Raw genomic sequence first — 14,754 nt, forward strand, 5'->3', positions numbered from 1 at the left:
GGCACAGGGGGGTTGGAGCTTCATCATCCTTGAGGTCCCTTCCAACCCAAACCATTCTGTGATTCTGTGATTCTATTATCATTGCAGTGAAAATATGAAAGTATTTCTACCATCCTGAAAAGCATCAAAAATGTCTGGCAGCGTTGGGATGCCTTCTGTGGTGGGAATACCTGTGTTGTTTCTTCTAGAATCTGTGTTCTAATGTACCACAAAATCCAAAAAATATTAAAGCAAACTTAGTTTGAAAGAGCTTTATTTTTCATTCCTCCTAACTCTAGACTTGCTCTCTTCTTAAAAAGACTTAAGATTTGTTGCAGTGGCTCAGAAATAGGTGCCACTGATTCCTGGCCACATGAATGCCAACACACCATCCCAACTGGCCCGGGCTGAGGGCTGTGCTCTGATGGATGCCGCATCTGGAGGTGGAATAATTCATTTTTGAAGGTGCCACAGGACACCCACTGCACTCCCTTTAACATCCGTACTTTGTTAAGGAGACAGAAACACAAAGATAGGCCAAATACTGCTCCTTTTTTCTCTTTGGGTTTAAAGCCTCCTGCTCCATACAGCAAGTAGCATGAATAAAAAGCTCATTGTGACCCCCATCGACCTGCAGGGAAGCCTCCTATCAGGAGAGGAACAATCACTTTGGAACTTCAGCTCTGCCATTTTTAAAAGCAGACTGGACAGACATCTGAAAAATACTAATTTAAAAATTCTTCATCCAATCGCGTGTAGGGGATTGCAATCACAGAATGGTTTGGGTTGGAAGGGACCTCGAGGATCATGAGGTTCCAACCCCACCACAGGCAGGGCCACCAACCTCCACATTTCAGAGCAGCCCAGGCTGCCCATGGCCCCATCCAACCTGGCCTTTCCGTGACCTTTCAACATTTGTTTAACCCTGTCCCAGTGGTGCAGTGCTATGCTTCCCTCTCCCAGAAGCTTTTAAATTATTTCCGAGTAGAAGACCCCGTTCAGCTCTATCACCTGACCACCACACTACTTTACTAATCCACCTCACATGGTTTTTCCTGCCTAGGAAAGTATGGATGGCCATTGACAACAGGGCAGTCACGCAGTGCTGGGATTTCAAAGGGAGAGTCACAAAGCCACTTTAATTCACGTTCTTGTTTGGCTTCTCTGGCTGTCGAGAGCAGGTATTGTTAAACTGTAGTATCCATAACTGAGATGATCCAACCATTTAGTGAATTATATCGTGTGTTATTTTCCTATGGATGTTATTCCCATACCTACCACCGCCAAAAGGCCATTTGGGTGTTTTTTTTGCAAGCACTTATAAAATGATGAATAATCTTTACTTAGAAAACTAAAAATACATGTCTGCTATTATTGTATATGAAATCTGACAGCAGTTAAAGCGTCGGTTTCTGAACTTATTTACTTGAGAGTTTCCTTGAACGTTTACCAGATACTCTTCATAGAATTGAATAGTTTTAGATTGATTAATGTGTTCTGCAAATCATGTTAAAAATAAAAGGGTTCTCAGTTCTAGACCACCAAACTAATGAAGAGCAATGGTGTTTTTGCCATCGCTCTGCACTGCGGCCAAGCACCGCCATCAAGCTGTCACTGGGTATTCGTGCCAGGACCAGTTCTGACAGAATCAAACTCAGCAGCAATGGAAGGTGCTCCAGTGGAACAGCATCCCAGCTGTTTCTCATGCTTGCAGCTTTGGCCTTGGCTTGAAGACACCTGCAGGAAGCAGGAACCTGCTTTTCTGCTGCCTCTGGCAACACTTCCTTGCAGGATTTTCAGACATAGCAGTTTTTGTCCTGAATGTTTGGTTGGTGAGTTTAGCCTATCAGTTAGACTGTGACTAATTTGGCAGGAGAGCTTGATTTTTCAGTACTAGGAGGTAGGCAACTGGGAAGAAGAGCATAGATAAGACTGTGTTGTCATGGCTTATTGCAACACAGAGCATGTACACAATGTAAAGCTGGAATTAAGAACTGCAACAGCAGAGAACTTGTTTGAATACAAAGAGCAGAGAAGCAGCTCAACAGTCCATTCATCCAGGCAAAGAAAGGTAAGTCACTACTGGGCTCCCTTCATTCCCAGCCTTTATACTGGACCCGGAATGGTGTCAGGGGTTGCTGTGTCCCCACCAAATGCAAAGGGCTCTGCAGAGAGATTGACAGAAACATTTTAGTTAGTTCAGTTAATGGAATTATCATCGTGCTTTAATATTAACACATAAACATATTCTTAGAGCTTTTGTCTTAGAAACAAGACCAAATACTGAGAATATTTCTTGGCTCCACTGGAATAGTTGAATAAAGCTTTACTTTTTATTTTTATTCCAGTTCCTGTGGCAGGGGAGGAGATGAGATCTTAAAAACCCGAATGGTTTGGAGTACATTCACCACCATAATTGCCTGGGTGGGAGATGTACAATCAGCCCCAGACATGCAGCACAGCACCAGTCAGGAAGAGCCAACCTTCCTCCTTACTGTGGGTGGGCTGTCTACTACTGCTTGAGATCAACCTCTCACATTCTTCAAGGATTCTTCAACTTCCAGCCTAAAGGACAACGTCACAAAGCCCAGGCCACTTTTAACCCCTTCCTCTTCTCTTTCCAGTTGAGCTGCAGGGCATGTGTCCCTGTTCAGGCTGTGACAGCAGGCAGGTTCTCTTCACAGCAGGTTTGTGAGGAGCCATGGTGTTTGGAAAGGGACACTGTGCAAACGAGGAAGGGAACTGCAGCTGAAAGAAGTGATGATGCCACTCTTTCTTTACAGTAAAACCCTCTGTGTCATGGTTGTTCCTTCATTCTTACCCTATTCCAACTTTCAAAGAGAGTGGATAAACAGGAGGGGGAACGGCTGTTTGTGAGGGTGGGTGGTGACAGGACAAGGGGAATGGTTTTAAAGTGAGCCAGGGGAGGTTTAGGTTGGATGTGAGGAGGAAGTTTTTCCCCCAGAGGGTGGTGAGGCAGTGGAACAGGTTGCCAAGGAGGCTGTGGATGCCCCATCCCTGCAGGCATTCAAGGCCAGGCTGGATGTGGCTCTGGGCAGCCTGGGCTGCTGGTTGGCGACCTGCACACAGCAGGGGGTTGGGACTGGGTGAGCGCTGTGGGCCTTTGCAACCCAGGCCAGTCTGGGATTCTGTGATTCTATTTGGTTCTCTTCCCCCAGTCAAAATGGAGCAGAAGAGCACAGGTAATGATAGAATCAAAGGATCATAGAATCATTAAGGCTAGAAAAGACCTCTAAGATCATCTAGCCCAGCTGTCAGCCCATCACCACCGTGTCCACTGAGCCACGTCCCTAAAATGCTGTATCTCATTTAATGCCTGCAGTAAGTACTAATAATGTAACTGCGTATTCATTGCTGCTGGGAGTGGCAGAAATCGTAAAATCTCCTGTAATGTTTAGGCAACGATGAGATAAAATAGTCTCACAGATGCATTTGTGTAGACATCACAGTCCCATTGCATTGCTGGAGTTACTCTGCGTTTCCTGAATAAAAATTAAGATCAAATTAATGATTATATGTTTTTTAATGCTCCTCAAAGCACTCTGCTTCATTATACATAAACTCAGTTGAGAACGGTTGTTCAGCTGAGCCCAGTGACCGAAGGATTTAAAGATGTGGAATGCCAAAAAAAGGCACAGATCTTTTACCTCCTTTGGTACTGCATCCAAAAGCACAAATTGGTATTTGTACAGGAACAGCACAACGAACAACTGGATTTCCATGATAGCAAACCATCTGCAAGAGAAGAGAGAAGAGCACTGGGTGTCCATCCTGCAGCTCACACGTGTTATCAGACCAGCAGCATGCTGCCTCTTGCACATCGTGCATTCCATGCCTCAGTGTGCATTTACCTTCAGTAGGAAAAAATGCTGTCCAGTGAAGAGTGCCAACATGGTGGCTGTCCTTTCTGCCTGGTGACACTTCAGAGCAGCCGTACCCTCTGACACCCCATTTCAGAACAACTCCTTGGCATTAGGGTTTTTTCCACTGTGTAAACATTGATGTTCTTCTAAGACTTACTGATTTGAAATAACTTCCTAGGACTGAGCACACAGTCAAATATAGAAGAGGCTCTATGACTAATTGTGCTATATAAAGTTGTGTCATACAGCTGGGAGCCCGGTGACATCAGAGTAGATGTGACAGCGGGAGCTGGTGCTCAGTGCGTCAGTGTTCAAATGCAGGATAAACCCAAGGGCATGGGTTTGTGTCTGCAACATGCTCAGAAAGCTCTCAGTCAGTCACACTGCAGCAGTAACTGCAGGTGAACTCTTCCCAGCCATTATGTTTAAATGCTGGTCTGTAAAGAACATCCTCCATTCAGCCACCAGCGTCTGTCTATGCCAGCTCATGGGATTACTCACTGCAGAAGTTAGACATACATCTTAAAGAGCTGCTTAAAATAGTAATATTACCTTGCTCTTCTTCACAGTTTATTTTCCAGTATGTGAGAACTGCTGGATAAAACAGCTATTGGGAAACTCACTGGGGAGAAGAGAGCATGACTGCACACAGCGTCAGCCTGGCTTTGGCCTGGTAGGTGTGAAGAGGAAGCTCATAAGCCCCACGGGACCCAAGAAAGCTCCTGCAGAACCATTCAGATCTGCACACTGCACTGCCCAGCACCCTGCAGTGAGAAGATGCTTGCTTGCTTTCACATAGCTTGAGAACCAAATTATCCCTGTGATTTCACATTGCAGTACCTTGAGATAGGATGCTTTTGGTGACCTTGAGCTCAGAGGAATGCAGAGCAGAGATACTTGAACGGAAATGAGCTCAGGTCAGGCAGGACTTCCTAGCCCAAACTCCATGCCAGCAGCACTGTACAAAGGTGGGATCCTCGCAGTCCTGCACTGCTCGCTTGGTGCTGCTGGTGCCTGAAGTCCTGCCTCTGCATCCCACCATGAGACTGCAAAGTGCTGCTGCAAACGGGCTGCCGTTCCTCCTGTCTGCAGAGATGCTGAGGCACAAGGATGCTAACAGACGGCTGAGGTCCCCTCTCCTCCTGGCCACATCCCAGTCAGAATCCATGAGCTCTCCTGCAGCAGAATGCCCTTTACTTCCCACTTGTCTTTCATTGTCTTGGGTGCTTGAGCAGCTTTCCTCTAAAAACTCTGAGTCCTGTTCTATTTAGTGCTAAGGAGGTTTGACAAAGATGTACTTTCTGTCTCCAGCACGCTGCTACATACCTGTGTGCTGCTGGGACCCAGGCATTGAATCCTGCAGCAAACAGAGCCTGAGAATGATATGACACCTCTTGTGCTGAAGGGTTTACAATGTCAGCATAAGATCAGAGACAACAGATCCATGTGAGATAAGCACAGCTGCACCAGCAGAGCTCTCCTGGTCAGACAGAAGTCTCATTGCAGGTTCAGTGACATCAAACCTTTCCCTTAGGTTCAGAAATGGTTTTCTGGGAGCTCGTCCCACACTACTTTGCTAGGATATTTAACAAGTTATTTTCTAGCTTTCAGTTTGATTGCATTAGCTTTTAATTTCATGATGAGCTTTTGCAATGCGAGGAGTAAAACAAAATGTTTGGTGCACTTCATTTACAAATGCCAGCAGTGAATTAAATGAAAACTCATCTTAAACTTGAAATATCATTATTTGATTCAGTTATACCACGGAAATCTGCGAGCTGAGATCCAGATACACCCTTGATTCAATTTCCTTTCTTCCAGGGCCACCACGTTGCTCTCTCAGAATTACTACTAAAAGATGCGGAGGTGTCACCGTGTGGCCAAGGGGCTGAAAGGACAGCATCTGTCTGAAGTGATTCTCCACCTGTTGCCTATACAGAGACACTGTCATTTTCGTTTTCACCACAAACTTACTTTAGAGATGCTACCAGAGCCCAGAGAAAAGCCAGATCACAGACAAAGGTCCGTGTTTTAAACAAGCAGAGGCAGCATGCTGTGGACCTGTGGGTGCCTGCTGTGAACACGGCTGTTGCCTTCGCTGCCAGTGAGGCTGTGCTCACATTCAGCTCAGAACACTGTACAAACTGGGGGGTACAGCAGTGAGTGGGCACTTTCCTCTGCCAAGCCTGAACAGTTTTACTCACATTGCTTATGTGTGCAATGCCTTCACAAAGTCCACCTGGTGCTCATGTCCAGCCTGATACGGGGTGCAGACTCAAGAGCACGGTTTCCTTACAACACCCTCTGGTTTCCCTGCTCCACACAGGGCTCTTGAGTTAAACTGACTTCTCTTAAGGATTCTTGTTTATTTGCTGCCTAAAGAAGATTGGGTTTGAAGGCAGAGAAATGAGCATAGGGATGTTTTAACACATAAACGTGGAGCAGCTGGCTCCTTGGGACTCATTCCAGGAAGAGGGACCACAGAGAGAACAGCAGAAGGAATGCAGGAAGCACTGAGGCTGGCACTGCTGGAGGAAGGAACAGAGGCAGGATCTGCAATTTAAGCTATCATCCAGTTGTGTGGGCCGTAATGCAAAGCAAGGGCTTTAAACAGAGAGGAATCATTTAAGACATTTGAAGATTAGCAAAGATGTCAGTGGTGGAGGACGGATGGAGAGTGTCAGTGCAGAGAAATGTTCTTTGTTTGGAAGTGCCTTACGGCACCTTAAAGCCCGTGTCTGTAAGCTGGCATGTTTCTAAGTGGAACAACTCTCCCTTGATGTAAAGGGGCCTCGGCAGCAGCAGGGTTAGGCTGATCCTCACTGAGCAGCATCCCCTGGGACACTTATCTCAGATTCTGCTTTTCCATTGTGCCTTCACCTGTTTTGTTCCAGGAAAGAAGCCACTTTCAAATTAGTTTAAATAAAGTCCAGATAGTGCTGAACATCAGAGCACTGACAAAGGGAAACAATGAAAACAGCGCATCTCCAAGTGTAAGAGGAGCCCAGCTCGGGAGGGTTGTTCTCTGCAGGGTTTGGGAATAAATAAACCCCAGCTGTTTCACTGACCTTCCTGGACACTGATGCTTCCCTCCTCCAAATGCCACAAAGCCGTCCAAGAAAGCATTCTTCTCTAAATTTGCCTCTTTCCAACGATCCTGTGGGAAGAAACTTTTTTTTTTCCAGATCAGACTTATATAAATAAAACTCAACTTTATTTCTCCAGGCTAAAAATGACCTTGAACAGCTAATCCTCCATCCCAAATCGCACTAATGCCATTTTTTGCCTTCAACCTGGTACTGTAGGAGTCTGCCTCAAAAGCCAGCAGTGACTCAGGGAAACAAGCAAGGATCCCATGTGAAACACACGGAGATGCCTCCAAATGCCGGACGATGCTTCCCTACAAAGCATCTTCCTCAATATCCCTATTTCTCTAAACCTGCTGCTTGAGTTACTGAAAAGCCAATGAAGATGTGAGCTCCAGGCAGCGCCTTCCCACAAAGCACATCCCAAATGTTAGAATCACAGAATCACAGAATGGGTTGGGTTGGAAGGGACCTCAAGGATGACGAAGCTCCAACCCCCCTGTGCCATGCAGGGCCACCAACCTCCACATCTCACAGCAGCCCAGGCTGCCCAGGGCCCCATCCAACCTGGCCTTGAACACCTCCAGGGATGGACGGGGCATCCCAGCCTCGGTTACACATCAACAAACCCAAGGTGTATTTATGTCACACGAGGGGAAGGGAAGGATTACACCACCCCATTCTCAGGGATGAGCCACTGGGTGACAAAATACACTCTTGGCAATGGCAGCAAAAAGAGCTTCTGCACCCAGAGGGCTCCTGGTTCCTGCCTGAGCTGCTGCAGGAGGAAAGGAACAGCAGAGCAGCCAGGCTGCAGCTGAGGTGCACTGACACTGGCAGAAGTGCACTGCTTGACTGCTGAGTGGCGAGCAGAGCACCCCCTGAAGCTCAGCAAACTCCAGCAAAGCCTTCCAGTAACACCTGCTAAGCTTTTTGCAGCTATCGCTTCTGCCGGAGCCCTTTGAGAAGACAGAATCTTATGACTGTATATTTGGGATTTCTATACAGCTTCAGCTCTTTAGAGCTTTCTGAAGAGGAAATCTGTTCACATCAAAATCCATTAAAAGCAGGACGAAGATCTCAGAGGTGATGAAACAAAGCAACGTCCAAGGGCAGCTGCCTTATTCCTATGGGGAAAGGAATGAACTTCGAAACAAGCGACCTTGTTTTCAGCAATAAAGTGTTATTAGAAAGATAAGTTGCTGCATCAGTTTCTGTGTGGGGTTGCAGAGAGGCAGGAACTGCTAAGAGGGATTCTGAATGGGTGAAGAGCTGGCCACAGGGGGAATTTTGTTTCAATTACTCCTTGATGTATTTCTAAAAAAAGACAAATGTTCTATAGCGGATGGTGCTAAAAAGAGCAGCTCCGAGCCTGCCCACATGGCCACCTGGGGTGGAATAATCAGCAAGAAACTCGAGATGAGCTGCTAAATTAGCAGAGCTAATAGCGACCAGAAATCATCTGACTGGAAGGGCCGAAGAACCACAAAGAAACACAAAGGTAAGCTGTACAAGAGCCAGGGAACGGGGGTACTGGGATGTTGTTTCAACTGTGAAGTCAGTGGTGTTCATCCACGGTGGGCTTTGAATCGGGAGCAGAGTGACATGAGGTAGTTTGGTATTATCTGACACATAAACCTGAACCTGAAAGTCCTGGCAATCCCTGCAGGGCCCTCTGCCCATACACATCTCTGCACCTGAGGACACCGCTCAGAGGAGGGAAAGCACCCAACCTGAAGCCAGCATGGCCAGATGCTTGTGTGGTGTAACAGGTGAACAGGAGATCAGACTGCAAAACCCTCATATTATGAGGGACATCTTACAGGTTTGAACATTTCTGGGTCGGGAAAATACTTTGGATTCCTGTGCAGCCAATACGGAGACAACATCAGCATGTCACCTGCAGGGATGGTGAAATTCTGAAAGGGAGAAAAGAAAACAAAGAGAAAATCACAATTCAGCTAACAAAGCAGTCCCTGCTTACGTTCTCCTCCATCAGCAGAAGGTCCTGGCAGAGGGCTCGGGAAGGTGGCAAAGCCACAGTGGGCATGTCATGTCTGCTGCTTTGTGCTGTGCCCGTCTCCCATCAGGGAGGCCCAAATGGGGGAGAATGTGGAAAGACACCTTTTGTCCTAACCCAGATTGTCAGCAGTGCAAGTAACAGAAACCTCATTTCTATCTTTCCCACATCTTGATGGAACTGTGTCATTTTATTCCTTCTGCATCTTTCCTTAAACACTTCTTTCAAGACAAAAAGGAATTCACAGGAAGCCTTGTAGGACAGCAGACTTTATGGGATTCATTATTAAATGGGCAAGAGAGCCATTTCCTTGAGGGGGAGCGTTTTTCCCTAACGCTCATTTGTCAGAGCACTGAATGCAGGCACTTTCTTATCTGCATGACAATGAAGAGGACAAACAGAAGAGGAGCTTTAGCAATTACAGCCTTGTGGTCCCTTCTCGTACATTTGTTGGGTCTGGTTCCCATTCCCTATTCCTTTGGTGCAATATCTCTCAGTTCAGTTCTATTTAATTTCAATTTATCACCGAAGGTACAACTGTGGGAAAGAGGAGCAAAGCTACACTCACATTAATAATGATTAAATTAACAATGATTATTAAGTCTGTTATGCTAAACAGAGCACACACATAAGATTGTGGAATATCTCTATTAATTTTATCTACATCCATCAGAGGGGCTCCTTCTAGAAGAATCATAAAGCATCCTCTGAAGCAAACAAAACAAAAAAACCAAACCAGAACCAAACCAAACCCACCCACCACCCAAAGCCAACCAACACCCCACTGCTCACCTGAATTCTTATTGGTTTTATTACTTTCTTGGTGATTGCGCCTGGAGACCTCAGCCGTATGGCTTCCAAAGCGCACCACTTAACATAAGGGAGGTTCTTCAGGTCCTCTTCAGAGACTTCTATTTCATCCCTACCTGTTGGGGTATGAGGAAGAAGACTTCACGTTAAAACGCCATTTCACACTTGTTTTGATACCTGCTATATGTTTGGCTTTGGACCTTCTGATAGAATTCCTCAAGCCTTCAGGACATTGTTTTCATCCAGAACTTTCCTTTATATTTCCAAGTGAATAAAGAGAGCAAGATCTGAACAATTTGAGTCCAACATTGGTAAGAAAAGCCTTTGAAAGTAATTTAGTAGCTCCAAGGTAGCTACAGTTATGGCACTGATCAGAAGAGGAACGGGCTGGAATGGGCTGCCCAGCAACGTGGTGGGTCACTGTCCCTGGAGGAGCTCCAGAGCCACGCAGGTGTGCTACTGAGGGATGTGGTTTGGTGGGAAATACTGTGGTGGGTGGGTGGTTGGGCTGGGTGACCTTGGAGGTCTTTTCCAACCTTGGTGACTCTATGGTGATTCTAAGAGGCCAAACTGAACTGAAAGATCTCATCTGATCCTACCACCGAAGCATGGAAAAAACAAACTAGATCTAAATAATTGGTGTAGAAAGAAGAGACGAGTACATATGGCTCTTCTGCCTTCTCTTATTAACATCAAGAGTGCTTTTGCTTAAAAATAAGTCCTGAGCACAGGCTGAACAGGCAGAGCTGGACCTCATGGTTTTGGTAGTGTCCTTATCAGCAACAACCACTATTCCCAGCCACTGCCCTCTGTGCTGCGTGCTGGGCCAACGTGGAGCCACCGTTCTGAGTTTCCAAAGGCCATGATCTGAATCATTACCTGCATTGCCAAAAACAGAAGTCAGGTCTTCCATGACTTTCTTGTAAACAGTAGGATAAGAGAGTATGAAAACAAGGGTCCAGAATGCAATCTAAACAGAGATGAGAGTAATTTAGCTCAGGAACACAGAACAGAATCACAGCATGTTTGTAGCTATGAGAGGAAAGAGAAAACATCTCCAATTTTCGGAGGTGCCTCTCGTGGCTGGGGCACACGGGGAGCTGTGCTTCCCAGAAAGATCTACAGCCAAGGGCTCAGATCATGGCAGATTGGGTCTGTCCATCTGCTGTGTACAGATTTCCACTGAACATTATGTAGGTGTGGCTTTGAGCTTAGAAACACGGGATCCTCTTGTTAATTTCAAGTAACGAGGTGTTAAAACCAATTACTAAATCAGCAGAGTTGTTTCGGATAAAAGGGTTTCTTCTCAAACATCCCCCTGGAAGGTGAAAGGCCTTTTTTCCTCATTCCACTCACCAGAGCCTTGTGACTATTCTGAGAAACAGCGAAATATCTGCAGGTCTATTTAGAGCTGAATATTACAGAAGGAAGTCATGATAGCATTATGGAAGGAATGCCAGTTATCCTGATAACAGGCAGCAGGCCGTGCCTCTCCCTTATTCCGACACGTGGGTCTGCAGAAACCCCACTGAAATGGACCACATTCCTTTAGGGCAGGCTGCAGGATTAGCCAAGCTACAAAAGCTACAGGTACAGCCTTTGGGAGTACATATGAAAGTATCTCACTGTCATCTTTTTCTAAATCACAGCTGTATCGTAACTGAGAGAGCTTCACAGTCACAGCAAATAAAGGATGGCTCTCCCACTACGGAATTCTCATCCGAGCACTTCCAGTAAATGGCTTTGGTCAGAATCAGCTGTGTTAGATACACTGATCTCATTAGCACAGCCTCTATCATTATCCATCAAATCCATCCCCAACACAGACAGAACTGAAGTGGCAGTAACATCAAGCCACTGCTTTTCTTCTCCTGACACAGCACCGGCATTCATAGTATCACAGAATCACAGAATGCCTGCAAAGGCCCACAGTGCTCATCCAGTTCTTCCAACCCCTGCTGTGTGCAGGTCACCAACCAGCAGCCCAGGCTGCCCAGAGCCACATCCAGCCTGGTCTTGAATTCGTGGCCGCACTCATGCAGCACAACAACCTCACTCATCTGGTTTTACACTCGGGCCAAGTTACCCTACTTTGTGCCTCCTTTGATGCACTTTACACAGAATATTTAATATACAGTGTTTGCTATAATACAGTGTTTCAAAATGAAGTTAAATGCTTTTCACAGCCTAAGATTCTGTCCTTAACAGCTTAATAGCTCCCATAACATTACAATGCAGACATTATAATCTAGGAAAAATACAGGACGAACTTTTCTTCTCACTGCCTCTGCGACACTGCAACCTGGGTGTATTTGTGGTGATGTACGTGGGTGTGATAATCTCTTCCTGGAATACACACAGCACGGTGACCTGTGAGTTAAGCACTGTGCTTCCCCAGTGCAGGCTTCCAAGCAGGAAAGGCCTTGCTCCCACCCAGGTACTCACAGGGACAGCATTTGCTTGGGAGGCCCAGAGCATCAGGAGACCGTAGTTGGGAGCCAGATGTTTTCCTTGCAAGTTATCCAGGAGGTGCTGAAGTAGTGTCTGTTATAAATAAACAACGCAAAGTATTCCTCTAAATACACTGAAATCTAGCTTAGGGGATGATTTAGTGGAATTCAAGGAGGTAACATCAAAGCAGTAGCATTAGTTACGATGTTAGCAGCCCCAAAGCACAGCAATGACAGCTGCTAAGAGGAAGTGAGCCTCCCTTGTAGGCAGAGGGCCCAGGGAAGGCCACACCGTGAGAGCCCCACTGAGTATGCGCACCACCTCCATTCCCTCAGTGCTTTCAGGGGGTCTTCTTCCCCCACTTCCCATCATTGCTTGTGTGTGGAGCAAAGAAAAAACTCTTCTTACGTCATTCCCACTCCACTTCTTCCCTCTGAAGAGCCCAAGACCCAGTCTGAACCATCAGGATGAGGAGCAGTGACGTTCTTGCTGCTCCTGCCATGGTCCATCAGTGGGGGTCTGAGTCCAGCTCTGGGTGTTCCTTACTGACCCGACCAGTGGCCTTCATGGCGCGACATTCATTCTCTGCAGCTGCAGCAGCCACAGAATGTTTGAGCATCAGCTTTTGCTTAGAGAAACGTTCCTGCCCACCTAAGACTCTGAGTCTGCACCCCCTACTCCCTGCACGTCCCATTCCTGCCATCCTCTCTCCTCCCCTCTGTCTCTTTCCATTATTCTCATTTATTTTATGAAACCGTGGCATGCAAAGCTTTTAAAGTTGCCCCAAAATATGGTTTGTTTAATGATCTGTTTTATAACCATGTGGTAGATGGAAACTCCCAAGCCAGCCTCCACTCAAACCTGTCATCCACACCAGCAGCACTCCTGCCATGGCATAGGAGAATAACCAGCAGGACAACTTATCACCATTCTGACACAAGCAATATTTAGGGTACTTGCCTTCCAATCCACTTATCTGCCTTTTTCCTGCTCATCTGGCTGCTGGAGGATCTCATCACTCTACACCGAGGCTTAAAAATAGTACATGGAAGGTTTTGAAATTGCACAGCCCAGTGCCCCCGAGAGGCAATGAATCATAGAATCACAGAATCACAGAATCACAGAACGGCCTGGGTTGCAAAGGCCCACAGTGCTCATCCAGTCCCAACCCCCTGCTGTGTGCAGGTCGCCAACCAGCAGCCCAGGCTGCCCAGAGCCACATCCAGCCTGGCCTTGGATGCCTGCAGGGATGGGGCATCCACAGCCTCCTTGGGCAACCTGTTCCACTGCCTCACCACCCTCTGGGGGAAAAAATTCCTCCTCAGATCCAACCTAACCTAATCTAACCTAACCTCTTCCGATGAAGAGGCCCTTCCCTTTCCTTCAGCTGCTCACTGTAACTGCAGCGCTGAACCCAGGACAGATGGGTCACAGCACCAAACCTTTGGCTTCAAACTCCCCACAGAATCTGAAAGCCTTGGAACTGTAGGAGGCAAACTACACTGAGCAGCAGTGCTCACAAAGTAAGGGTTAATGGAAGAAACAGCATTACTGGACAATTAATGTGTATCTATAAAAGCTGACCCATCTGGTGTATTTCTTCCAGTACTTAAATAGTGTCCTTCATTCCTTCAGTCAGAATATACAACAAAGTCCTCTTATTTCGGAGCCTCGGATGTTTACCTTGGATGTGGTCTCTGAAGGGTTGGTTCTTTCAGCATCTGACACTACTTTCTCAAATAATTTTAGAAGCCACTTTTTGGATTTAGACCAGTTCCTGTAAAGAAAAGCAACAAGCAAGAAGCACTTAATCGAGGCAGCACAAACCAACATTTCCTTTTTCATGAGAAGGACTCCTTGGTCTCCTTCCAAAAACACCAAAGCAGCAGCCAGCTGATGAGCATCACTGTGCTGGGCAGCAGTGCTGGCTGATGGAGGAGCAGCACTGAACCCCTTCTGTTGGCCAGGGCTCACCCTGCAGCCAGGTTGAGAGTCCTGAACTTCCAGTCACTCCACCCGAGGTTTTCATCTTGGTTTTGGATCCTTTGGTCAACCTCTGAGTAAATAAAGGCCTCATTTTCAGAGCATCCCCAGTTCTCTCTGAAGGCGACTCTGAGGTACTCAAGGTGTTGCTGTGGCCCTAAGAGCTCTGCGAGCAATTTCCTTGGGTTCTGGTTGCCTCTACCCAAGGTCAGCTCTGCAGCAGTGTAACCCAGGGTCAGACCAGCAGCAAAAAGCAAAGGTGTGAGAAAGCACAGAGAAGGGTCCCAGAGGAGAGATGGGAGGGTATAAGTTTTCAAAAATAAAAGAGCTCAGAAAAGTGGCCCTTGAATTTGGGCTGGGCTCCCCCTATACCAGCAATCTGTTGAGCTCTATGAGAAGTTACAGTTTTTGTCCTCGTGATTACAAGGCCTTGGCACAACTGATTTTAACAAGTACTCAATACATGCTTTTGAAGAGAATCTGCACAACAAAAGGCAACAGAGAATCCAGATAGACCAAATGGGGACCCTTTACAAGTCAT

The 14,754-nt window shown here is 46.6% G+C and overlaps 1 protein-coding gene across 1 annotated transcript; it reads right to left on the bottom strand.

Annotated features, from left to right (window-relative positions):
• Positions 1-236: 236 nt before the first annotated feature.
• LOC104910041 (24-hydroxycholesterol 7-alpha-hydroxylase) lies at positions 237-14,063 on the bottom strand. The gene is made up of 8 exons (XM_010708150.2): positions 13,914-14,063; positions 12,225-12,323; positions 10,659-10,749; positions 9,762-9,895; positions 8,773-8,868; positions 6,932-7,020; positions 3,648-3,735; positions 237-2,144 (listed from the first exon to the last, which is right to left on the bottom strand). The coding sequence occupies exons 1-8, from the start codon at positions 14,061-14,063 to the stop codon at positions 2,073-2,075; spliced, it is 819 nt and encodes a 272-aa protein (XP_010706452.2). The 3' UTR covers positions 237-2,072.
• Positions 14,064-14,754: the final 691 nt, after the last annotated feature.

Source organism: Meleagris gallopavo, chromosome 2, assembly GCF_000146605.3.
Source record: "Meleagris gallopavo isolate NT-WF06-2002-E0010 breed Aviagen turkey brand Nicholas breeding stock chromosome 2, Turkey_5.1, whole genome shotgun sequence".
NCBI classification, from domain to species: Eukaryota; Metazoa; Chordata; class Aves; order Galliformes; family Phasianidae; genus Meleagris; species Meleagris gallopavo.